The sequence below is a fragment of the Poecilia mexicana genome, unplaced genomic scaffold, assembly GCF_051168715.1.
Source record: "Poecilia mexicana isolate PSO_F unplaced genomic scaffold, ASM5116871v1 scaffold_4, whole genome shotgun sequence".
In the NCBI taxonomy this organism is placed as follows: Eukaryota; Metazoa; Chordata; class Actinopteri; order Cyprinodontiformes; family Poeciliidae; genus Poecilia; species Poecilia mexicana.
In genome coordinates, this window is record NW_028263373.1 from 199,598 (window position 1) to 226,623 (window position 27,026).

A 27,026-nucleotide genomic window follows, 5' to 3' on the forward strand; every position below is an offset into this window, starting at 1 on the left:
GTATTTACCATTATGAGTTAACATGCATCAGGACAAATTTTTAAATAAAGTACCTGATGTACTGTACTTAAATTTTGTATGAAATTTTGAAAAGTAGCTAGCAGAAAGTTAGCCTTTAGAAAATTAGATGTGTCGCAGTCCAATGTGTCACATCTAATTTATTCCCCAGGGAAACATTAACTCCTGGTTGTGTATTTAAATATTTTGGTGTGAGATCTTGCCTGTGTAATAAAAGAAAAATTTATCAGCGGTGATGAAGACGTAAGCAAATAAATAAATAAATAAATTTTGCTGTGCAGGGTGAATGACTGCATAGTCCGGGTGAATGACACGGACGTGAGGGAGGTGACTCACAGCGGGGCGGTGGAGGCGCTGAAGGAGGCGGGAGGACTGGTCCGGCTCTGCATACGACGACGGAGGAGCCTCGCTGAGAGGATCATGGATATTAAGCTGGTCAAAGGTCCAAAAGGTGAGCTAATGCTAGGAACACATCGAACTGGAGTAAACAAACTTTATTGTCTTAGTTTTAAAGCAGTGGTGTCATTCCCATTTTCATTTTGGGCCAAATCCAGATTATGAATTCCCTCAAATGTTATGGAAGAATGTATTTATAAAGTTACCCATTAAAAAAACTGTTAAAATAAATAGCTGTCTTTGCATTACTTATGAAAATTAAATAATATTAAACATCTTTTCACATTCACTGGAAAATTAACTGTCAGAAATTGTGTTAAAATCAACTTTATTCCCTCATCAAAAACGTACCTGGAGTGTTGCCTTGATTCTTTCATGCATGTTTGAGATATCCTTTGGTCTCTATGGCAACCATTCAGCTGTGCAAAACACCTGGGTGGACCTAGCTCCACCCTCGAGGATGAAGCTCCTCCCCCAGTCAGCTCCTTCAGACTAGCCAGTGCAATTAGCAAACACCTGGTGAAACTGTGAATCTGCTGAGCTGATTAAAATGTCAAAAGGTTAATAGAGGAGTCATGCTGTGATGACTTCCTGAAGACGGCGTTTCAGAAAGAGTAGATGTTTTTAAAGAGACAGAGGCCCAATTTCAAGGCGCTAAAATACAAAGTGAAATTTCTTTAAAGTCATATTTTTTATAGAAATATGCAGCATTTTTAAAACTGAAGGTTTTGATTGTGCCTGGAAACACAGAACAGGTCATATAATTGAACCTATCATAATACGTCACAAGTAATTGAAGTAACCCACGGGCTTTGAGTTTGACACATCTGATTTAATAATATAAGACCAGATATAAGTCTACAACAAGAAGAAACCCATTATTCTTTTTTGCTCTCACTCATAGCATTCTCTAAAAATATCAGTAGATACCTAAAATAGAAATGTAACATTAGTCGTCCAAATTATCTCATGAGTATTTTTCAACCAAATATAAAAGTAAAATCAGTCAGCTCAGGAAGCAGACAGCTAATTATTAGTTAAAACAGCTTGTGAAACACTACGAGGCAATAATAACAGATATACTTCAAATGTTTAAGTTCCCAGTATTAGCTAAAGTCCGTCAAAATGTATTTAATTAACTTTTTAATAATAAGGAACATTTAGTTGTACCTTGGTGGCATTCATGACCTTTAAATGTTTTCTCTCAGGTTTAGGGTTCAGCATAGCAGGCGGTGTTGGAAACCAGCACGTTCCTGGTGACAACAGCATCTATGTGACCAAAATCATCGAAGGAGGGGCTGCACACAAAGACGGGCGGCTACAAATAGGGGATAAACTTGTTGCTGTAAGAAACGTTTTTTTATTCTTTCTATTGTGTTTTCTCGTTTAGGTTCCAGATTCAGATACAAGTTCACTGTTTTACACCGGCATAAACATTTTATAGCTTCGTTTCTGTGGTGTTTCTGATGTTTAATCATGGTTTTTCCTTCTTTTCTATGAAGGTAAATGCTTCTTGCTTGGAGGAAGTGACTCATGAAGAGGCAGTTGCGGCACTAAAGTCCACTCCGGACGTCGTGTACCTCCGTGTCGCCAAACACAGCTCCCTTTTCATTAATGACAACTTCCCTCCACCCGATGTCACCAACTGTGAGTACAAACCTCACATTCGCTCTGCAAGCTAATGCAAAGTCAGTTTCTTCAAATATCTTTTTAATGCTAGCAAACAGTCTGCATACAGTCATCTTAGGCATCAGTTGTGTTAGTTTTGGGCCTTTAAATTAATTTAAATAATTTTTTCTTTAACAAATTAATGTCAGTAATAGTAATTGTAGTTCAGGGGTCTGTACCCTTTACAATACAAAGAGACATTTTTGCAATTAATCAAACAAAACTCATTTAGTTTTGCACAACCTTGTGAAAAAAGACAACCAATAATTTAGTGATAAATATGTACTAAAGGAAACTTGTAATTTTTAAAGAACCAGATTTTGTTTCTATTTTTTAGGTTTTAAAATAAAGAAAAATAGTACATTTTTGCAAAAAGAAGAGGGATGTTTTTTGAAAGTGTTAAAAACCTCATTGTTTCCAGTCTAATGACAAGAAAACAGATTAAAAGAAATGTTACTGGTTCTCTTAGGGTCATTCTGTTGTGGAAACGCAATAAAACTATTCCATAAAAATACTAAAAAACACTGCATGTTTAATTGGCTCTGTATTTGAAGTGCACGTACGATAAAAGTTAACTTTTGTAATATTTTTATACTTCCATTTGAGTTTCTGCTGCTTCTAAAAAAAAAGCCCAAGCACTTAAAAAAACACCTAGTCGGTTTTTAGCATTAAGTTGATGTTTTTTCGTGTGTCTGGAAAATGATGTTTTCATAATGTAACGTCACAATTTAGCTGCCACTGCACCTCTCCTAGTGAAGTCCAGCCCGTTACCTAGCAACCCCAGTGAAGTCCAGCCCGTTACCTAGCAACCCCACCATAGCCCAGCTCCGTTACCTAGCAACTCAAGAACTGAGCAGATGAAATCTTATCTAAGAATTATTTTGTGTACAAAATGTAATTAAATGTTTTGTTTAGCCCTTAGACATATGCTAACCTGATCAAGGAAGCACAATAGGCCACTTTTTAAAAAAAATAATTTGTAGTCAATGTTATTAAGAGCCAATAAACTGCAACAAGAGCCACTTGTTGTATTTTATTGTGGATTATATATTACAGTATGTACAAAATAATATATGTAATCCTCTCTCATATTTTCTCATGTCTTTTAGAGCATTTGGTTTAATCATGTGGCTGCTGCAAATTTCACTCAAGCTGAAAAAATGTAGCTTTATTGTGAAAAGTCAAACTAATGTTTGAGATGCTAAAGTTTGATTAGCTTTAGCATCTCATCCACTAAAATAACAGGCAAAATGTCTCATGGATAAACATAACAGATTGATATCCAAGGCATAACACATGAAAGTTTCCAAGCAGCCATTTGTAATTGCAGTATAGCTCATGCTATTTCTCCAGAAACTATTGCGGTTCAGTGAACTGTGCAGCTATAGTTGAAACCTTTGCCACACTGGGGCACACTTTTTAGTACTGCTGCCTTGCAGCAAAAGCATAATGGGTTTGCATGTTCTTGGTGTGGTTTCTGGGTCATCCAGCCTCCTGCAGTTCAAAAACGCACCGTCTAGATTCCCCCTGGGTTGTTTGTCGTGTGTAGCTCTGTGTTGTCCTATAATGGACTGGTAACCTGCCCAGGGTGTAAATTTCTCATTATTTATCCACTGGGAGTTTCCACCACTCTCCCAAAACCTTCAAAGGATTAATCACATGTAGAAAATGAAATTCTGGTTTGTGTTTCAACAGGACAATTATCCCAAACCCAAATCGAACTTGTTTTTGGAATAAGTGGAGCGCTAACATTAAACTTCTGGAATGGCCTCATTAATACGTTTTAAAGTTGGTCCGTGCCACAAAACCAACCAGTTTAAGTGATTTATGCCTTTTCCGGTAATAAAAGTGATCAATTATCCTTCAAGAATTATGACAGATTGTTTATCTGCAGTTGCTGTTGCTTAGAGAAACCCGCAATAAATGTTAATTTTGCACTATTTCATTCATCATAATACATAAACTTTGCTCTCGCCACTGAAATTATAAAGAATTCAGGTAGAGCAGAAGTTAAACAAGAAAAGAAAGGAAGGAGCGAAGGTTTGCTCCTACGCATGAAGTCTTTAAGGCTTTGAATAGTGAGGCGTCAGAGTGACTCACCCATGATTCATAAACTTAAAAGCATCCAAGGTGAAAACGTCAAAAGATGGCATGCTGTAAAAAAAAAAAAAAAAAAAAGTAAAAATGTGGAAAGTAAGATGGAGTTTGTCAAAAGGCTGGTGTATCTGTAGGATTTAATTAATGAGGTAAATCAGGTAAACTTACAAAGATACTCTTTTGTGTCATGAAGAATGGAGCTGAAGCAGAACCAAACAAGGAGGTGTAGTTAAGGATTTATTAATAATAATAATAATAATAATAATAATAATAATAATAATAATAATAATAATAATAATAATAATAATAATTAATAATAATATCAAGTGATTCTATCTAGAGATTAAATTCTTTTAAATGTAATTATTTTAATGCAGCAGTGAAATCCTACTGATGCCAATGGATTTTTTAAAGATCATTACACTGCAAAAACACAAAATCGTACTTAGTAATTTTGGTCTAGTTTCTTGCACAAATATCTTAAAAACTAACTTACAAGTAACTATTCAACAAGATATAGAAGCCTGTTTAAGTAAATAATTGATTAATATTACTACAAAAGTATTAGTTCAATTGGCAGATATTTCACTTAAGACAATTTTTCCATGTTATAAAATAATCAAGGAATAATTTATTAAAACAAGATCCTATATCTTTCTGAAAAGTTACTCGAACATTAGTTTTGCCTTATTTTAAGCATACAAAAATATTTGGAGTGGAAACTAGACCAAAATATTTTGTGTTTTTGCTTCTATGAATCTAACTTACCATTAAATATTTGAATTTTTAACTAATATAGGTTGCTTTTTTAATGCAAACTGCAGTAAGCTCCAAAATTATGATGCTTAAAACATTTTTGTTTGATTAAAAAACTATTTGTTTTCCACCAGCATATTCCCCACATCAGGACAACCACGTTAGTCCGTACATGAGTGGGAGCCAGTCCGTAAGCCCCGCCCCTTTGACCACGCCCAGATACTCTCCGCTCCCCAGGAGCCTGACGACAGACGAAGACGTTCCCAGGTGAGAATATTATTGACCCCTTGGACGTGACGTCACGCACTCCAGAACTCCGCCCTCTTCGCCATGACGGACATCAAAACAACCAATGCGCTCCTTTAATTCTAGTCTAAAAACAGATATCTGTAACCTGCACTCATACACGCCATTGAGGTGTGCATTAATTAAATTCCTTCTGAATATCATTGATGGCCACACTCCAGTCCGGTAGGTGGCGGTAAATGCACCTTAAGTTGGTTGCTATCCGCCAATAAAACACAAAAGAAGAAGAAGACGACAACGAAGTAGAAGAAGAAATCATCTGTAACCTAATACCGTTTTTAGTTAGCTTATTTCTCTTTTAAAATGATCACAGGTTGCTGCGCGGCCGCCTGCACAAACAGACAACAATGCAAACCAAACTTATCATTTTATTGTATAACTTTTGATGAGGATAGATACGGCGGCGATGGAGAGCAGCCGTCAATCATAATGACTGGCAGCCGTCGGTTTAATCGCAGATTTAATGAGAACTCTTTTTACACGATAAGAAGACTAACGTTCATATACTTTACAAGTAAGTATGGTTAGAAATATAGGGAGAAGGTACGCGTCTAACCGTAACCACGGAGACAATGCCGTACCGTCATGTAGCCTAGCATGTATGGAAAAAACTGGTTAGCATCTCGTCTTCTATAAGTTTTAATGCAGCTCCGATGTAAAAGGAAACGCTGTTTATGACATAGTGATATAAATCACATGGTATGAATTCAGGTAAAGTCGGTAATTTCATGAACACATCAGGAGAGAGGAGGTACGGATCGGTTTCTAAGCTAGCTGTTTCCAATTTTTGTAAATACCGCCGTCTATGAGCCCCAATTTGTATGGTCACATACAAATTAGCTCGACTCGAACAGGTAGAAGCCACAAATAACCTGGCAAAAACAACTTTGGAAAACAATTTAAGTTGCTCTGTTCAATACACCCGTCCCAAACGTCCGACGTCCGTCATGGCGCCTCGAATGGTTAAGTGACGTAGTTGCAGAGGGTGAATACTCCCTCTGCACAATTAATATCTATATTTTCAATCTATCTGTTTCTCTTTCGGGTTTGTTTATTATCCTTCTCAGAGATTTATTCTGACCCAAGAGCCTTTTTTTTTTATCCATTTATGACTTGTTGAGGTTTCCATATGAACTGAGTGACCTCTATCATTTTCTTCCCACTCTGCAGCTGCTTGTGTGTGTTGTTAGCAGTGAAAGGCAGATGGCTGTGTGAATTTTAGTCCGGCGTGTAAACTCAGGTCACATATGTGCTCATATACACACAAACACACTCAGATTTCCTCCCAGTGCTGCTCCACTGTCTTTAATCCATTTTAATGGAGGGATTAAAGCCCATCCAGTCCTCGTCACTCCACTGGCATCACCGTGGTTACCAGAAAATGACTCATTTCGTCACAAACCTTTGGGCCAATGAGCGAGCGTCGACTATAATAAATCTGATAAGACCCAGACTGAACGCAGGATGGTCATTTTGACGTCTGCTTTTCTCTAGTTGCTATTTTCTCACAGTAGTCATGTAAATTTAACAAATTGTCTACTTAAATCTATTTTTGTACCTTTAATCCGTCTCTAACCACTTTTAGATTGAAACATTTAATACTTAATTACTAGTAATATTTTCCCAGTTCTGTATTTTATTACTATTTCATGCAATATCCATAAAAACTAGTTATGAAGACATATGTTTTTGATGTTGCTATGTTTCTATTCAGAGTTAAAACCAGGGTTAGTAAGCTTGTTATCCAGCTAAAGTAAATTTAAAAAAAAAGAGGTAATGTGCATTGTTCGGGATTTTTATCAATATTTAGGAATTATTTACTTAAACCAACCTCATATATCTTTCTGAAAAATTACTTGCACTTTATTTTTGTCTTATTTCAAATGTACCAAGATATTTACGATTACCAAAATGCATTTATTATCATGACAAATGATACATTTCTTATCAAGATAAGATTTTGATATATTGTTGTCACAGTAAGTTCCAACTAATAATGCTTTAAACCTTCTAAAAGTGCCCATGTTGTTATATTTTACCTTTTTTCTCAACTGTATGTTCAATAAATGTGTTTCAATAAATATCAGTGCATTTGAAAATATGCAGGGATGCAAAATATATCGGCACCAACATTGGTACCGGCCGATATTAGTCATTTTTTTAACATAACGCTATCGGTCCAATAAATAAAACTGGGCCAATATGAATAACTAATATTTAATTTTATCTGTTTCTGATTGGGTTGAACCCCAAAGATGTCAAAATCGCTGTGAAATATTTGTAACATCCGTAAATATCAGTTATTGACCATAAAATCTGTAAATATTACAAACTGGATATCGATACCGGCCCAAATTTTTGTATTGGTGCGTCCCAAAAAATATGATTTACTGAAGCTCGTGTGTATTTTAGTGATACAAATTAAGCTTCTAGATGTGACTGGTGTCCTAAAGAAGAGTATTGCAAAGGGAAGGCAGGGGTGTCCAAACGTTTTGACTAAAAAGCAAAATTGAAATGGACAATATTTGAATAAAGAAAATTAGTCAAAGGAATCTGTACATCATTGTGGATTTAAAATAAGAACAGGGTTTTGCACAGTTTTAAACAACAGGTAAATATTTTTCTGTGGGGGCAGGGGAGTTTACTGGCCTAGATTTTGTTTTAAAACATTAATTACATAAAAATACTTTGTGTAATATCAAAATTAGCCGTGTATGTAAGAATACTGGTCAGTTGTAGGAGCTGCTAAAAACTGAGAAAGTGTTATCCTGACATCTGCTGGTGAATGTAATGCATAACCTCAAAGTGAAATTCTTCCTCCATCTGAAATATTCCATCATCATCACATCAGTTATCATCATATGATATGTCATCCTACACACTGTTTTCATTTGTTTCACCTCTGCTCTGTGGTTTGTGTTTCTCTCAGAGAACCCAGGCGAGTGGTTCTGCAGAGGGGATCCACGGGTCTCGGCTTCAACATCGTTGGAGGGGAGGATGGTGAGGGGATCTTCATCTCCTTCATCCTGGCTGGAGGTCCAGCCGATCTGTGTGGAGAGCTCCGAAAAGGAGACCGCATCCTGTCGGTACGAACTAAAATCTCTTCCAGGACGGTTTTGGTCTCCATTACGATTAATAATTGCAACAATTTTACTTCTTTTACTACTAAGCTTACATGCACACTGCAAAAGTATAAAATCTTACCAAGTACTTTTGGTCTCGTTTCTAGTGCAAATATCTTGGTGCACATAAAATAGGACAGAACTAACTTACAAGTAACTTTACAGGTTGTTTTAACTCAATAATTTCTTATTATTGAGGAAAAAGTGCTAGCTTCACTTACAGATAATTAATACTTCACTGATTGAAGATTTTTCTTTTCTTTTTTGGTAAATTGCTGCAGCTGAAATTAAGGATGTCTTGGTTTTCATTCATGTTATTAGTTTTTGGTATTTTCTGCCAATTTTATAATTGTCTTGTTATTTTTACCAAACTTAATTTTATTTTCTGTTTCATCATTTATCTACCTGTGATGATTGTTGTGAAGCACTTTGGTCAGCTGAGGTTGTTGTAAATGTGCTATAGAAATAAACTTTGATTTGACTTGATGTTATAAGTGAAATAATCTGCCTATTGAACATCACTGCAAAAACACAAACTCTTACCAATTGTTTTTATTCTATTTTCTAGAGCAAATATCTTATTACACTTGAAATAAGACAAAACTAACTCTTATATAACTTTTCAGGAAGATATATGAGCTTGTTTTAAGTCAATAATTCCTTAATATTGATGAAAAAAATGCTAGTTCTGCTTGCAGTTTTAATATACAGCAACAACACGCTAGCTAACTGTAAGATGGCAGCAAAGAATGCGGGTAGCCATGGCAACCAGTGACAGTTTAAAGACCATTTTAGTTATAACAAGTCATGTTTTCAGTGTTATAAGTTAAATAAATAAGCTGCCAAATTGACAATCATTAGTAGCAATTTTGTATGACAACTTATCTTATCAAGCTGTGATAAACAGCTGCAGCGTACGACGCCGACTAACGTTAAAACGGCAGCATACGATGCGGGAAACCATGGCAACCAGTGACAGTTTTAAGGGCCAGAATTCCATTTTAAAACCTGCAGGATTCCTCTTTTAGATGTATTTTAAATGTCTAGAGAAATCTGGGAAAAAAAATAAAAAATTGGAGCATTCTAACCAACTGCAGCCTGTTTGGCTGTGTGAGTTGAGGCAGGCTGGCCTGGTTGTTTGTTGAAGTCATATTTTCTGGAGTGTGGGAGTTGAAGCTTCAAATGAAAAATGGTTTTAATTTTTTTAAGAAGGGATTCAAGATTAATATAATCCCCAGACTGCAGAGGTGCTTAATATCCCTATGGAGTTACGTTATTATTTATTCATGCAAGAGCACTCTGGAGAATAATTTTGATGTATTAAACACACAGATGCTAGCCGGACGCACTGACCCACTAAGATGCACTTTGAATATTAGGATCTGGGCTCAAAGAGTTTTGTGTTTGTATGTGCAGGTGAACGGGGTGGACCTGTCCAGTGCAACACATGAGCAGGCAGCTGCAGCTCTAAAGAATGCTGGGCAAACAGTGACTATTGTAGCTCAGTACAGACCTGAGGGTAAGTAGAAGAGATGTGAGAAACTGTAAAACTTTAAATCACGTTCTGATGAAGAAGAGTTGAATGCTAAATAATTAGAAATATCTTAGATCTATCTGTACCTGTCTTTTCTTGGGTAAACCTTCCACAGAAATGTTACATTTCAAATTCTTAAATAAAATATTTAGTCAAAGGTAGAATTCCTATTTTAAAGAGTAAAGGTAAGGAGAAACATTAGTGCCATGTTTGTGCCATTTTTGGATTAAAAATTTGGATTTGCTTTGGGAATATTACAGTCATGTTCATTGGTACTATTTTTAAACAAATGCACAAAATGCTGAATTTATATTTGAAAAGATCCCCATTAATAAAATTAAATAAAATACTCTTTCAGCACTCACATTTTCATCACAAATATGCACAAAATTGTGTCAATATTCCACTTTTTCAGAATTACATAATTTTGCGATAGCCATATTTCCATTAAATAAGGAATAATATGAATAATGTGTTTACACAATAAGTCATTAAAAAACCTGCCACGCCACGGCACTCCATCTACTTCCTGTCGTCTTCTTGTTCCTGGTTTGTGCCAGTGGTAGCATCCCGTTGCAGTGTTTCTGTTGCAGTTTTTCAAAATAAATTTACAGTTTTATTTTGTTTATAAGCCTCATCTTGACTCTTGCTCCAGATTTCTGCAACTTGAACACAACTGAACTTTTGGCTTCTCAATCTCAATCCAGTCAATTTTTTTTCAGACTCTTCTAACCAATTTAACTTAACTTTGCCAATTATCTTCCCATAATAAATAGTCAAATCGATTGATATTTTTGCCAAAAGCTAGTAGATGGATTTAAAAAATAGGTAGCACTTTATTTGAAGGGGTGTGCATAAGACTGACATGACACTGTCAAAAACATGGCATAACTCCTGTCATGACCATAAAGAACTCTTTATGAATGTTTATGACGGTTGTCATGAAGTGTCATTCGGTAAATAATGACACTTTTAATGCAAAGTTGCTCTAAAAGTTGCATTGAAAGTCCATTAAAAGTGCCAACTTTTCATTAAATTATCATAATTTACAAAATCATGCAAAGTTGGAACTTTTAATGGACTTTTAATGCAACTTTTAGAGCAACTTTGCATTAAAAGTGTCATTATTTACTGAATGACACTTCATGACAACTGTCATAAACATTCATAAAGACTTCATGACAGATGTTATGTCATGTTTATGACAGTGTTATGTCAGTCTTATGCACACGCCTTCAAACAAAGTGTTACCAAAAATATTCTGTAGTTTCTCATAAGCTTTCTAACCAATGTTTGAGATTTCAACAGAAGAGGAAAACACATCCAAAAGTAAAATCTTTGGTTGCTCTTGCTACATTTAGTTGTTGAGGATGGGCTCAACAACTAAATGTTGTTTAGTGTAACAGAAGGTGTAACCTTGGAAACCAGGTTGTAAATAATGAGTGGTTTAGGGTGGTAGATCACACTGTTGTAAATCAATTTACAAATGGACACACACAGAGACATTTTCACCACATTTGTCCCTGTGATCCCTGGTTTAGTGCTGGAATGTCTCTTCTGGAGGAAGATGTGTGTTTGATATGTTTGTGTGAGGCCATAATGAGATATTCAGCCAGAGAAGCCAGAGCTTGTTGTAACAAAGGCGCCACACAGGATTGCTGGTTCTCTCTCTGTTTGCTCAAGTTCACCTCTTGACCAGTATTGTCACGAAATTTAACAATTTTATTCATATTTATTGATGTGATTGAAAGGAATAATATTAACATTACCAGTTTTTGTTCTCAATCTCATATTTAGCTATGATTTAAGAGCCTGATGTGTTTGAAATTAAACAAGTCAGAGTGCTTTTGTTGTAAGCCACTTTGATTTTCACTTTGATCTCAGTGCTGCATCTGTTGTTTTATGCCGTTTGAAAAGTTTCTAACTTTCATACATTTTCAACTTTACATCATTCTTTGCCATCGGCCTTCAAATGCAGCTTACTTTACTTCAGGAGTTTTCACTTATGTCACCATAATAAATGCTCATGTGAATGCATAACATCATGGATTAATCTGAGTATTAAAACATTACTATGAAGACGTTTTGTTATCTATTTTTTCATATGTTGGGCTAGTAATTATTTCAGAATAACATTTCAAAGCCTCAAAAGCCAGAGTGAACAGTCCAATACCAGCAAGGGCTAAGGTTGTAAATACCTGTACTACCAAATATAAATGCAAACAATTAATTAACTTACAATTAATTTATGGCTTATTAGATTAAAATTAGTTACAGTCGATTAACTAATAATATCCACTTAGACCTTCTTTCACTGTTGTAGTTTGGCCTCCGTCCAGCAGAGGCCACCACTTAAACTGAGTCGTTGATATAGAATTAAAGATGGCGACTGAGTCGTACCAGAACAGGAAAGAGAAACGGTCCAAATGGAGTCCGATGTGGGATGAAAAATGAACTTTATTCGGTTCTGTTTTGAAAGGTGAGGATGATGTGGCAGAAAAGCAGAGAGGTCAATGCAGAAAAAACATGATGGAAAAACATGATGAAGCTTATTGATTGATCATTAGTCAATCGATCAGATGAATCCACTTTACATTAACTCTTTAATACAGGTTGGAACTTTGATTTAAGCTGCACATTTCTGTGTGTGTGTGTGTGTGTGTGTGTGTGCGCGCGTGTGTGTGTGTGTGTGTGTGTGTGTCTTTTCTTTTTTATTAGGATTTAGGTTAATGAAGAGTTCCTGCAAGTGAGCGAGAAGCTGTCAGTTATAATATTGTATGAAATGCTAACAAGAATAAAAGATAAAAGAAGCTTCATCCAGCATATCTCATGCAAAAACAATCACTGGAGTAATAATTAACAACAAGACGGCATGCAGGTATAAAACAGAGCAAATTACATCAACTAACAATGCTCCAAATTAGTTAAATTTAGGAAATGTCATGTGAGTTTATGGTAAGAATCCTAAGGAGATTATCTGCTGATATCGATTTAATACTGCAGATTAGTAAATATGTGGATATTTTGTGTTTTCTGGATAACTTGAAGGTTGAACTGTCTTCAAAAACGGTTTACTGCCAAACAAAACTCACATCTTTTCAAAAACATGACTCGGTTATAAAGCTCTCTCTGCATTACTGGAAATCTGCAAATAAAATAAAATCCTCCAGCTTGTAGTACAGAAATGTTTGCACACATTTTAACAGAATCACAGTATAAGCTTTTTTCTACAATAAATATTTCAAATAAACAGATTTTTCCAACTTATAAGTGTCTGGTTTGAGACTCACAGTCACAGCTTGATAACTTTGCCTAAAACTTGTTCAGTTTCATGGTATGAAGGCAAAAAATTGAAGCAAAAACATATAATGTAATCGTATTGCTTTAATTTGAAACAGAGAAGGAAAATGTACCATATTGTTCATTTAATTTATGTTGTTTACTTGTTGTTTTGATTTTTACGCCTTAGTTAAGCTTCAGTGTGGTTAATTTTCTGACTGATCTGGTTGAATTGGGGGTAAAATTGGTAAATTTCTCTAATAATTTGTTAGAATTTGACAAAAGTATTTAGTAATATCTACTGCAGATGATTTTCCAGTTTAATCAGTGAGTGTGTGATAAATGTAGCTGCAGTATAAAAATAGAGTTTTGAACAGTTGTCTGAACAGATGGTTGTGCTGCTGATTGCTGGGAGAAAACATGCTTGTTTTCTGCTTAAAATCTGCAAAATGTGAGTCATTTAAAGTCAGAAAAATCATGTCAGACTGTGACTACGGGCCTGGACCTGAACCTGAGGAGATTTTAACAAAATAATCTTAAACATGTCAGCACCAAGTGACAACCTGCATGTTGAAAACTGACATGATTTTAAAATAAACTCATTTGTTGCAGTTTATTAAAATTAAAGTTTTAAATACTAAATAATTGCAGTGGAGTTCTTGTAATATCAATCAGCCAATTCTCAAAATGAATTTTCATCTCGCTCCCTCTTACACAGCGATTCTCTAAAGCTAATGTTGATGAAGCAGGTGAGTGTGTGTGTGTGTGTGTGTGTGTGTGTGTGTGTGTGTGTGTGTGTGTGTGTGTGTGTGTGTGCGTGTGTGCGTGTGTGTGTCTGCGTCGTGACACTCCTACAGTCTTTCCTTGTGACTGTCCAATGAACTCTGCATCAAACCTTCTGGCCACGCTGCGTTTTGGTTCAGCTCCTCGCTGGCGCCTCCTCATCTGAGGTCCATGTTTGTCCCATTCCCATGGTGCCGGCGTGCCGCTCTCCCTCTGTTTCACACACAGCTCTTGCCAAAAAGACAGGAGCTCATAACAACCTCCAGCAGCAGGAGAGGAAAAGTGTCTGTGTGTGCAGGTCTCCTCCAGTTATTGGTATTAAATATGGAGCTGCAGCCAAACACAGAAAAGCACAACACAGCTAAATATGGTGTGTGTGTGTGGGGGGGGGGGTGTACAGATAGATAGATAGATATAATGTGGAAAGATACAGGGAGTGAAAAATAGCTGATTTCAGCATCAGATGTAGATTTGTTTGTGTGTCAAATTATTTCATAGTAAGTTAGCTTCCTGAATGTGTTTATTGTAGCTATGAGCAAGTATAAATACTAAACATGCACTGATAAGAAAATTTGGGCCGACATCTAATATTTCTGTTATAGCCAATAACCAATATTTACCAGTAATATATATAGTTCACTACCAGTTTCACACCTTCGGTGGGGAAAACAACCAGATAAACAGAGAAAAACAGATAAAAATAAATATCGGTTGTTCATATCAGCCCAGTTTTACTTATCAAACCGATGGTGATATGTAAAAAAAAAAGACTAATATTGGCTGATACCGATGTTGGTGTCGATACATCGTGCAGTAAAAAATACACCCTTGTGTTTAAAGTGTGTCCAGATGTAATACGCATACTAAAAATATAACATCAACATTAGGTCTGAACTGATAATTACTTTAGTAATTTATTATTCTGACAGTTAATCAGATTTAAAAATATTGTCTTATTTTGCAGATTTCTCATTTAACCACTCAAGTTTTTGTTTTAGAAGTACATTAAAATATTAATAAATAAGAAATTCCTTTTATAAATACAAAAATAAAAATATTCTACCTTGAAATGCAACAATAGTTCCACAAAATATTGTGATAAAATTTTAAATCCATATCGCCCAGCCCTTCGCTGAACTATTACCTTCCCACTGCAGACCTTAATGTTCAGGTTTTCTTTCTTTTCTTTTTGTTTTTTGTTTGGTCGTTCACACTTGTATGTGAACTGTGAACGACCTGAAAGTGTCCCGCATGCACAGTAGAGGGCGCAATAACGTCACAATAGAGAGCCTCCTCAGTGTTTTGCCAACCGCCATAAAAAAAAAGAAGAAGAAGAAGTGCTCAGTGTTTCCGGAAGTAAACATGGATGCTAGTGTGGAGCATATCTTATGATTCTGAGAAGTTGTTATCCGACCGAAGCAGCGCATTAACAACTCAATCCTTTACAGTCCGCCATGGTTGGTGTTTGCCTTCCCGGTTACACGTATCAAGACGCAGAACAGTGACGTTTGTCGAGTATCAGTGACATTCAGGTCGGATGAATGCGATCTGATTCAGGTCGCATTTGAAAAGATTGTATCGGATTTCCAAGTGGCCTGGGTCACATTCGGAAAATGCTTACCTGTGTTCAGACTGTCATGAAAATATCACATACGGCTTGCAACGGGCACTTTAGCCGTTTGTTTAGCGTTGCCTTGGCTACCTAGAAGTTCGCAAGTCTCTGTTTATCCGTGATCAAACATGTTTGTCCTTTAAGATGTGTCAGTTTTCTGTAAGATGTTTGTTACAATTTATGTAGGTTTGAGTCAAAATAATTTGTTTGTAATAACAGCGAAGATTTACCAGTTCAAAGCAAAAAAATAAAATAAAATCAATAATTATCGATATCGACTGATATAAACGCTTATATTGTGATATGTTTTTCAGCCATATTGTCACTTCAAGCATTAAAAAATCCCACATATAACGCTGTAGGTCCAACATTACTGTTTCAGCACCATGGACAGCACCGTGGATTGTTTTTTTTCTCTTCACTGCATTTTATAAACACAGTCTTCATACACCAATAACATCCAACACATTTAACAAGAAAGGATGGAGAGAGGAGAATGTAACCGATTGAAAAGGTCTGAAACTGAAATCCTCAGCTAAATTTTATTTTTTTTAAGACCTCTGTGTTCCCGTCTCGTTTCCGTTTCATCGGGTTTCTGGTACCGCTGCTGTTTGTGTTGATTACACGAACATCTTGTTTGCAAAATAAGCACTAAATGTTCCAGAAAGGGCTGACCTTTGGGTTTCATATTCTCCCACATTATTAAGTTTCCTCATGTTCATCTGTTACACAGAAGTTTTTATTCGGTGGGATTACACACTGCTGTCAACACACACACACGCACACACACACACACACACACACGCACACACACACACACACACACATGTTTGTCTGGCTATCTTTGTGGGGACTTTCCATTGACTTCCATTCATTTATACAGCCTAAACCTTATCCTTACCCTTTTCCTAACCCTACCCATCACATACCTAACCCTAACCAACCAAAACTCAATTCATACCTTAGTCCTAACTCTGACCCCTGACTCAAAAACAGGGTTTCCCCTCGTGGGGACCAGGCTCCGGTCCCCACAAGGAGCAATTGGTCCCCACAACGTAATATATGTCAGGAAAATCGTCCCCACAAGGTATTACAAACAAACGCACACACACACACACGCACACACACACACACACACACACACACACACACACACACACACACATGTTTGTCTGGCTATCTTTGTGGGGACTTTCCATTGACTTCCATTCATTTATACAGCCTAAACCTTATCCTTACCCTTTTCCTAACCCTACCCATCACATACCTAACCCTAACCAACCAAAACTCAATTCATACCTTAGTCCTAACTCTGACCCCTGACTCAAAAACAGGGTTTCCCCTCGTGGGGACCAGGCTCCGGTCCCCACAAGGAGCAATTGGTCCCCACAACGTAATATATGTCAGGAAAATCGTCCCCACAAGGTATTACAAACAAACGCACACACACACACACACACAGAGGTGGTTTCTGTCAGCAGTAATACTGAGGTGATGCACAGAGGATTATTCACTCCTGTTAGCCTACTTATTAAACTTTGCATGTGTGCGCTGTGCGTTTGTTGTCATTTGGTGGATTAGCAGCTTCTCTGTGTTTTGGCTTTTAAATGTAAGTCGTAGAAAAACTGTTGACTAAATACTCGCTCTCCTGCCTCCTCTTGCTCGTCTCTTGAACGTGTTCCTCTTCTCCACCTGTCAGCTCCTCTTCTTCTCCCCAGTTCTTCTGCCGTCTGCGGTAATGGTCTGACTCACCGCCCACACAAATGTGATCTCAGGGATTTCAGGCATCCGTTGTAGTGGGTAGATGACTGATTTGAGATTTGCTGTGTGACGCAAATCACCGTTTTGACTCAGCAACTTGATTCCAGCATATAGAGATGAGATTTAGTCTCTGTTTTTCGCTTTTCTTTTCTCATCTCTTTTGCAACTTGATCATTCTAATCAATACCTGCATAGAATGCTCTACTCTTTAATTATTGATGAGCCTCAGTGCCAGCACTGTTATTTTTAGAACCTGGACCTTATATTCCCCGATGTATGTTATGATATATAGGACTGACTTAAAAGGAGATTTTGTGTGTTTTTTTGGAAACAAGAAACTAAAATTGAACATTTTATTGAATGTTTTTGACATTAATTAATTAATTGGAAAGTATGTAAACAAATTTAGTATTTTCCAGTATAATGAAGTTTTAGGAAGGTAAACATGCTGGAATTATTTATATTTTACAAATCTTGGTAAAGGAGAAATGACATCCTATGTATATTGTTATATATATGTGCAGTTGAAATCAAAAGTTTACATACATCGAATAAAATGACTTAAACTTTTTTGTTTTAGGTCAGTTAGAATTGCTAAAATTATTTCTATTTGATAAATGCCATAATAATGAGAATTATTATGATTAATTATGTCTTTAAATCAGATGTTTACATACATTTTCTGCGTATTCTAAGATCTTACAACAGCTAAAATCTGACGCTGCTTCTTTTGTTTACATTTTCTGAAGTTGGAAGTTGCTCCCTGTCTTCTTCTGACGTTTATATGTCACTTCTTTCTGTGGCTCTTGGTGCAGCGCCCCCACAGGCGAGGAGGGGACCAGGTTGTTCAGTCAGTTTGGTTGATTTGACACAGTTCAGTGTGAAAGCTGAAAATGTAACAAATGTTGCAATTTGGCCCCCATTGAACTGAGTTTACCTGACGATAAGTCACACTTAAAAGCCTTTAATTTGATCCAAAAAGCGACAGTGCACCATATTTATCCAGATAGGATTATATATTGTTCTGGAGTAAAACAGCGCCCTCTAATGGCTTAATATGGGTTAAATCTGGTTGTGCTTTCTGACCTTGAAGCGATTTTGTGTGGCTCCCTGTCAAAATGTTTTAGTTGCATTACGGCTACCGGAGTAATTCGTACTGGGCTTTGACTGACTGACTTATCTGACTGTTTTGTTTCGCTTCATGCGCCTTACAGTCCAGTGAAAAAATATCAAAAATAGACCATTCATTAACTGTTTGCAGTATAATCCAGTGCGCCCTACAGAAAATACGGTAGTTTAATGAAAACCAAAAGGTTTTGAGGCAACGAGTTTCCAGATATTTTTTTTAAATAAGGAGAACGACTGGTAATTAGAGTGTTCAGTTTGAACAGAGACGGTAATTATTACCAGACTCTGTTCTCAAATATTTCCCTTAGGCAGGTTTTCGGTTATGATCCAGAGATGCTTAAACAATCAACAGAGAGCAGAGAGAGATATCTGAAGGGGAAATATTGGTGCAGTGCTCACAGCCCTGGAGGCGCGATCTGCCCGTCTCCAGAGGTTTCCCGCCCGATGCACACAATGCAGAAAACGGCAGCTGTTCAGTGGAGAAACAATGCTCCTCCTGGGAACCAGGAGAGGAAAGGTAGATGTAGGAAGCAGGGAACATGAGCCCCAGAGCCATTTGTCTCTGTCACCACCACCTCCCCCTTTTTTTCTCTCTCTTCATCCTCCTCCTCCTCACTTCTTTCCCCTCTTCTCCATCACTCTCTTTCTCTCCGTTACATCGTTTTCAGTTGCTCTTAACCCGATAACGCTGCTGTATGTTGACAGAAGAACTTAATTGCGGATTTTGTGAGACTAAATTGAAAGCTAAGGGGCAGAAAATGAAAATAGTGTCTGTTTGGAATATTTCGGTCCCTGGAATCAGTATTCAAATCGCTTGGTCGGGGCTTTTTGTGTGTCGTGGTGCTGAAGCGACTCCCCAGGCCAAAGTAGGGCAGGAGAGCCTGGCACCGACTCAGCTTCCTGCATGAGTGACCTGAGGAAACACTGTGTGTGTCTGTTTGTCAGTCAGTGTGTGTGTGTGTGTGTGTGTGTGTGTGTGTGTGTGTGTGTGTGTGTGTGTGTGTGTCTCCGCCCTACAGCAAGAGAGGGGGAGGAGCAAAACGAACACGCTAGTGAGCGAGGAGTGGAGTAAGAATAGGGAGTTAGCATCTGTTGTTTCTGGCATCTGAGCAGCTCTGGACTCGTTCTAATGCACACTAATTCATTTTTTAAATTTTTTTTCTAATTTCCTCTCTTCAAACACACACACACACACACACACACACTGCATATCCCCTGGCCCCTCCCACACACGTTGCTGCTCTCTCTGGCTTTCCCCAGCATCTCCGCTCTTCTCTTTCTGCTCCTGCACATCCCTGGATTGTGAGAATCAAACGTCTCTCTCTGTCGCGCAGTCAGACTCTGATCTGAAAGCCGCCGTGCCTGCATCACGTTGTGGACGCCGGTCGTGTGTGAGTACAGTCGACACGGAGACAAAACGATTGCTTGACAGTTTGACGTCTTGCCTCTAGTATGGATGTGACTTTTTCAACTTGAAGGAGAGATGACTGACTGAACTTTTTGCTAGAAAATGCTAAATCTACAGCTTCAAATTCTGCTCTCGTCTTTCTTTCTCGTTGCCTTTTGTGTTTCGAAGGAGTCAGGAGTAATAAAATCTCATCTGCAGCCTTGGATAAGAAAAGAGGAACAGTTTTCCTCTCCATAACTTTTTCATGAGTCTATCAGAAACGTTTTAGCTGCTCTCAATCAAAACTGCACTCATTTTTCATCCCTCCTCCTTCTTTTTGCTGATATAAAACTTCCAATGTTTTTATTGTTTTTGTTCTTTAAGGTGCAAATTTATGCTGAAATACAAAATTCATCATTTTTGAGCTGGATTGCAGAAAATGATGGCATGAATCTCAGAAAATGCCAAACTGCGGTTTGCACTGGAAAGACAAACAGTTTGAGAGAGAAAAAAAGAAGAAAATGTTTCTGCAGAAGGTCGTTTTGTTTTTCCCGTTCTTTGCAAAGAGCAAATAGAAGCAAATTTTCCTAATTTTAAAGCCAAATTAAGACGTAGGATTTTTTTATTTGTGATTATGTTAACAGAAAATAACAAACTAAGCACTAAAGCATATACATATCTATTGGTATAAATTACGTCTAATTTGACTTTAACCCTGTTTTGCATTGGCTAGTTGCTTGCATTTCATGAAATTAAAAATTAAATTCTCTATTTGAGATGCAAATGAAGCTGAGCTGAAATTTTTGATAAAATCATAGATATTCAGCATCCAGATTGGCCCAGCTAGCGTGTGCAGATGCATGACCGCCTGTACCTTGAATGTGATTGAATTACTCCGGGTTAATTAGATTGTGTCGTTCACAGTAATGGGTCAGACACTCACACAAGGACATCCTTCAGTGGGGGGCTTTTTGGGTTTATTACTGCTGCTGGAGCTGAGTGGGAGATAGTCAGCATGGATTTATGACACATTTCTGTTTTTTTGTGTTGCAGCTTTGGATTTAAATACTGCAGTCCACTCACTAGAGAGTCCACTAGTTAGAATCCATCAAAACAGCAATCATCCCGCTATATCTAAGCACATTTTATATAATTAGCCCTTCTACCTTGAGCATTTCCATAATTGATGTGCATTCATAATTGAAGAGGCACAATGACATTTTTATTGCCACTAGAAAAATTGGGTCAGGAACTTGAGTGTTTTTGCTGCACACAGCAGAAGGACGGTGAAACGCTGGAAGGATTGCACTCTGCGCTGATTGGCCAACCAGTTGCTCTTCTGCAATTTAACACGATAGTTTGGAAAACAAACTGAAAAACTTACATTGAAATATTCTCATATCGTCTCTTGTTTTTTAAGATTTTACACCATAGTCAATGTTTTATCATAGTTTGTAAATGCAAATTCATACTTTAAAAAAACTGATTGTAATCTGCTTTAAAGCTGCAGTTTGTAACTTTTATACAAAAAAATGTTTTTTACATATTTTTTATAACCGCCACCATGTTATGAGATGGATAAAATGACAAAAGATCAGTCTCCTCATCCTCCCTGTCTGCTCCCATCGAAAAACAACCAATCAGAGCCTGGAGGCGGGTCCTACCTGGAGGCGGGTCCTATCACTGTCAATCAACCTGGTGAACACTATGCTAAATGTGCTAATGGCAGAGAAACAATGCTAACTAGCGTTAGTATTCATGACAGGATCTGCTATCAGGAAGAAACTTAATTTGAAAGTTTTAGTTCCCTTTGTAGGTTATTCCACTTGTAACATGACATTTTTTCCATGTTATCAGTGAAATAATCTGCCAATGAAGTTAGTACTTTTTCACCAATATTAAATAATTATTGACTTTAAAACAAGCTCCAATATCTTGCTGAAAAGTTTTTGGAAAAGTTAATTTTGTCTTAAGATATTTGCAATAGACCAAAAATACTTGGTAAGATTTTGTGTTTTTCATTGCAATCATTTATTTTAACTCATATTTTATAATAATGACCAAAAACCCAGATATTTATTTAAAATGTTCTAGATTCCATATTTTTTCCTCATCTTGCCTCTAACTTTCTGGTTGGAGGGAAGGGATTTAGTGTCCCGATACCTAATGGATACATTTGCTGCTCTGTGAAACTATTTTAGCGCTAAAATGTGTAACTATCCCAACCAAGAATAAAAGAACAAGTCTGACATTTACAGGAAATCCCTTCCCAAATGTTCGATTCGGCTTCACCTGCTGTGTTTTAGCATTTCAGCCAAAGGACTAATAAAAGCTTAATGAGTTTCTGCAGCAGCAACGCTCCATCACGCCGAAACTGAGCCACTGAACATCACTCTGTGACATCATCACTCGGGTTTTAACTGGACCCGTCAGTTACGACTCACACATTTTCCACACACAGCCGTTTATGAAGTCATAAAATCAGATCCTCATTTGAATCACGTGTTTATGAAGTTAATGAGTTTTAGAGATTTTATTTAGTGAACTTTGGTCTCTATATTTCTTCATAATGCAGACTTTATTAACGGTTGGCATGTTGAGGAGAGGAATTTATGATTTTGTTTTAAACTCCCCATGTCTCAGAAGTGCCATGTTATTTCAGAAAGTCTCTTTTAGCTTCCTACAAACTACATTAACCAATCTCAGAGGATAATACATAATCAGAGCTAATAAACTTAAGAATGAGAGAACAACACCACAAAAACACAAAATCTTACAAAGTATTTCTGGACTAGTTTCCAGTGAAAATGTCTCATTACCCTTGAAATAAGACAAAACTAACTTAAAGTAACTTTTCAGCGAGATATAGGAGCTTGTTTTAAGTAAATACTTCCTTAATGTTGATTAAAAAGATAAATGTACTTATAATAAGACATGGGAATAATGGGGAAAATGTGTTGTTATAACTGAAAGAACCTTCCAGTGGAGCTAGAACTGGGTTGCTAGGTAACGGGCTGGGCTTGGCTGGGGTTGCTAGGTAACAGCGAAATAATCTGCCAGTGGAACTACAACTTTTTCATCAAGACCAAGAAATTATTTACCTAAAACAAACTTCTGTATCTTGCTGATAAGTTACTTTTAAGTTAATTTGTTTTAATTCAAGTGTACTAAGATATTTGTGCCAGAAACGAGACCAAAAGTACATGGTAAGATTGTGTTTTTGCAGTGAAAAAAGGATTAGTTTATAGTAATCGTAGCAAAATTGTGAGATATTCAACAGATTTTTCTTATAACTACAGAATATGTTCATCAGAATAACCTAAATAAAATAGAATATCTTTAAAAAGTTTAAACTATATCAGCAATTCATTTTCACATATCTGTTATGTAGCTCTACCAGAGGTACAGAGTTATTTTAACATGTTTTGGTTAATTTGTTACTATTATAACTTACAAAAACCCTAAATCTAATTTCAACTAATACAGAATATTAGATAAAACCAAAATTTCTGAAACATAAATGATGTTATGGTGAAAGTTTTTATTTCACTGGGAAATTATTTCACTTACAACATGGAGATAATGTCTTGGCTATAATAATCTGACTTAAAACGAGCTCTTTTGTCTTGCTGAAAATAACTTATGACTTAGTATTGTTTTATTTCAAGTGCAATAAGACATTTGCACCAGAATATAGACACAAGTACTTGGTAAAATGTTGTTTTGACAGTGTTGCTTGATTGTACTTATAAAATCTCGGTTTGTGCACATTAAGGCGTCGTTTGTGCTTCACAAAACTTCTTGCGATTCTAATGAATTTTAAACTACTTCTTGTTGCACTGAAGTCATTTGTGGAAATGTGATTATCACTGGGAATGATCTTCCGCCCCCCTTTTGGCTCTTTTTTTTTTTTTTGTCACGCTGTGCTCTTCTCTTTCATCTTCTGAACAAAAATGATTGAAGGGCACAGAATCGCTGCTTCCAATCTGGAGCAGCAGGTATTTCATTTAAAAGAAAATGCCCTAAACCAGATCCCACTTGTATAATTACTCTTTAAAAAAAATGTGCAAAAAGAAAAATATTTCTCTGAGGTTAACACTGTTTCCTCTCTGTTTTTAGAGTACAGTCGATTTGAGGCTAAGATCCATGACCTGAGGGAACAAATGATGACCAGCAGCGTCAGCTCCAGCTCCACGTCTCTCCGCTCCACGCAGAAACGCACACTTTACATCAGGTACTGAAAGCCAACCCACAAAACCCAGAGACGACTGATTCTCCAGTGTCCTTCTCACTGAAAAGAATCTAATCTCAGCTGTCTGCTCGTTTGTGAAATCCAGAGAAAAGGGTTATCTCTGATAAAATCTCCATTAGATTTAGTGGAAAACGCAGCATTGTGTGTCTCCTGTCTCTGTCTTGTCCTTGCCTGGCTTCTCTGAATCACCACATCCGTCCTTTACATGCCCTCTCTGCCGGGGCATCTAAAGTAGACAGAGGCCCAATTTCAACTCCTTAAATTACAAAGTAAAATTTAGTTTATGTGATGTAGCATTTTTATAACAACGTAAGTTAACATGGTCACTTGACTGTGCTATGGAGGGATTGTTTGTATGTAAACACAGCGGACACGCGCACAACAGCAAAAAGAGTCGGGCCGGCCTCTAAAAGCTCCCTGGTTGCCATGGTTACCAGCATCTATCTTGCTGTTTTGTCATTAGCTAGCCCTATTGTCAGTCAGTGGACTACAGCTGTTTATCACAGCGTGATAAAATAAGTTATTCTACCAAATTGATGCGTCTTAATGATCCAAAAGCTTTAAATGCAGGTGAGTCGATAAATGACGAGAGAAAATGGCCCAGATGTCGACTTTTTTGGTCACAATTAGAGGGAAAATGAAGATGTAGCTGCATCCATCAAGGCAGGTGATGGATGCAGCTACATCCATCCCCAGTTAACGCTAACTGCCAAACAGCTAGTAGCTCAGTGTTCCAACATCTGCATATTAAAAATGTAGCAGGTTGAACGGGATGCGGTGTGAGGTGCAGAATCGATGTGCTAAAAATGACATCTGCAGATGTTCAATGCAACTTCGTATGGGAGTTTCGTTGGGTGACGGGACGTGATCTGCACTGGTGGCGAGTTGTAAATAATTTTATTACCCTAATTGTAAATAGTCTTAAATATTTAGAATAATGTAATCTTGCCTGCCTTCTGAAGGTGATAGGCGCAGTAGAGTAGCTGGCTGCTGACGCAGCGTGACGTCGACTGATGATCCCTCTAGGAAATGGACAACAGATAACACTGAATCTTTAAGTTTGACGCTACATTGCAGTTTTACACACTGTGTTTGTAGAAACTCTCTAAATCAATTCCTTAAATGCCTTAACTTGGCTAATCACGGGTCTTAAATGTTGCAGGATTATTCTATCTTGTATGGAACCAGCTGCTGATAAACACCAGCTAGCTAGTTAACTAGCTGGTGTTTTTGTTTCTATCATGGGTAAGTGCAAATGTATCACCAGCTGTGCTGCCTGACGTTCATTAGCTTAAATATCAGTCAGGCTAGCATAGAAAAGGTCTTAAAATGTCTGAAATTTGACTTGCTGTTTGAAAATAACCAATCAGATTTCAAGTACTAGAAAAATGTCAAACAGGAAGTGATTGGTTCAGCTGCTGCTGTTGTGTGTGACAGATTTGGGGTGTTTGATGCTCTGGGCTGCTGTTAGGTGTCCGTACATGTACATACAGTATGTCTGAACACATCGAGTATTTGTACCAAATACTAGTGCATTGTGTGTAATAGACAGATTAACCTTTTCTGTTGCCTCAGTGGAAATGTCACTGACACAAAGTGACATACGGTATGTCCTGTGTGTGGAGCTGCCCTCTGTGGGTGTGTGTGTGGGTGTGGGTGCGTGTGTGTGTGTGCGTGTGGGTGTGCGTGTGTGTGCGTGGGTGTGTGTGAGTTGCTGCTGTTCTCCCTGCTTCTCTGACTTATTTTCAATTCACACCATTATGGTCTATTTTAAACACACTGCATGGCTCAATACTCTGACACTGCAACCATTTACGACACTGCAGAAGGATTCACCTGAAGAGCTGATGGTTGGTATGACAATACCGGAGCACTTTATGTTCTGCCGTTTTTCAATGTTTGGCTTCAGAAAGATAGGAAATATTTGAAGAGTCCTGGCAGAAATGTTTCACTATCAATACTAACCTGCAAGGGCTTAAGGATTTAAAGAATCTGTAACAAATCGAGATGCGTAGAAGCTCAACTGGGGCTTGAGGTATGTTTGAAGGTTTTGAGTTTCACTGTATACTGAAAAGGGCATTGTTGTTTGCTGGATGGATTCCTGCAGGACGTATTGATTTTTAGTCCTTTTAAAATGACTGGACAGTCAGGCTTTGTGAAATTTGATGTCATACTTTATGAATTATCTAGAAAAAGTCTTTAATTAAATGAGATTTTAACTTGGGCTGCATTCACACCAGCCCTGTTTAGTCCACTTAATTTGAACTCTAGTTTAGTAGGTGTGAATGCATAATCAAACTCTGATTCAGGTTCTACAAACCTCAGTCTGGGTTTGGTTGAAGTGAACTCTGGTGTAATTCAAATGAGATCGCTCCAAAAGCAGGATATGAACTATAGCTCAGTGCATTCTGGGTAAATAGAACCAAAACAAACGCACAAAGGTAGTGCTGGCAGGAGAAATGGCGTGTGTTTTATTTTTTACCGAAGACAAAAGAGAAATCCTTTGAGTTAATATCTGATGCCACCCCATATTTTTTACATTTCCTGAAGAAGAAAGTTGAGCTTAGTGTCTTCTTCTGATGTCTTTGTGTCGTTTCCTTCATTGGTTCTTGGTGCAGCGCCCCCACAGGCCAGGAGGTGAACAGGTTTTGCAAAGGGTTTGGTCAGTTTGACTCAATGCAGTGTGAAAGAGAACCGCAGCAGCTGAAAATGTAACGAATCGAACCGAGTCTGAAGGACTATCAGGCGTGAAAACACCTTTACATTCAATATTTCACATGTTCATATCACTGTTAAATCGTATCAGCTTAAAGATGCTGAATGTTAGAGGTATGTGATCCAATACCAAATAAATCTCAGACCAATATCATCAATACCAATAAATAAAACTTATGAAACTTTAACAAAAACTGCAGGTGTACTTAATA

At 37.3% G+C, this 27,026-nt stretch overlaps 1 protein-coding gene across 2 annotated transcripts in view; it reads left to right on the top strand.

The window, feature by feature from the left end:
- Window positions 1-27,026, top strand: part of LOC106925986 (disks large homolog 4) — a 120,845-nt gene that overhangs the window by 76,446 nt on the left and 17,373 nt on the right. For both annotated transcript variants that reach the window (XM_015000601.2, XM_088004676.1), the window contains exons 8-14: window positions 300-469; window positions 1,623-1,759; window positions 1,917-2,061; window positions 5,070-5,202; window positions 8,171-8,327; window positions 9,780-9,882; window positions 23,967-24,081. In XM_015000601.2, the coding sequence (XP_014856087.2) occupies window positions 300-469; window positions 1,623-1,759; window positions 1,917-2,061; window positions 5,070-5,202; window positions 8,171-8,327; window positions 9,780-9,882; window positions 23,967-24,081 (960 nt within the window). The remainder of the gene's footprint in view (window positions 1-299; window positions 470-1,622; window positions 1,760-1,916; window positions 2,062-5,069; window positions 5,203-8,170; window positions 8,328-9,779; window positions 9,883-23,966; window positions 24,082-27,026) is intronic.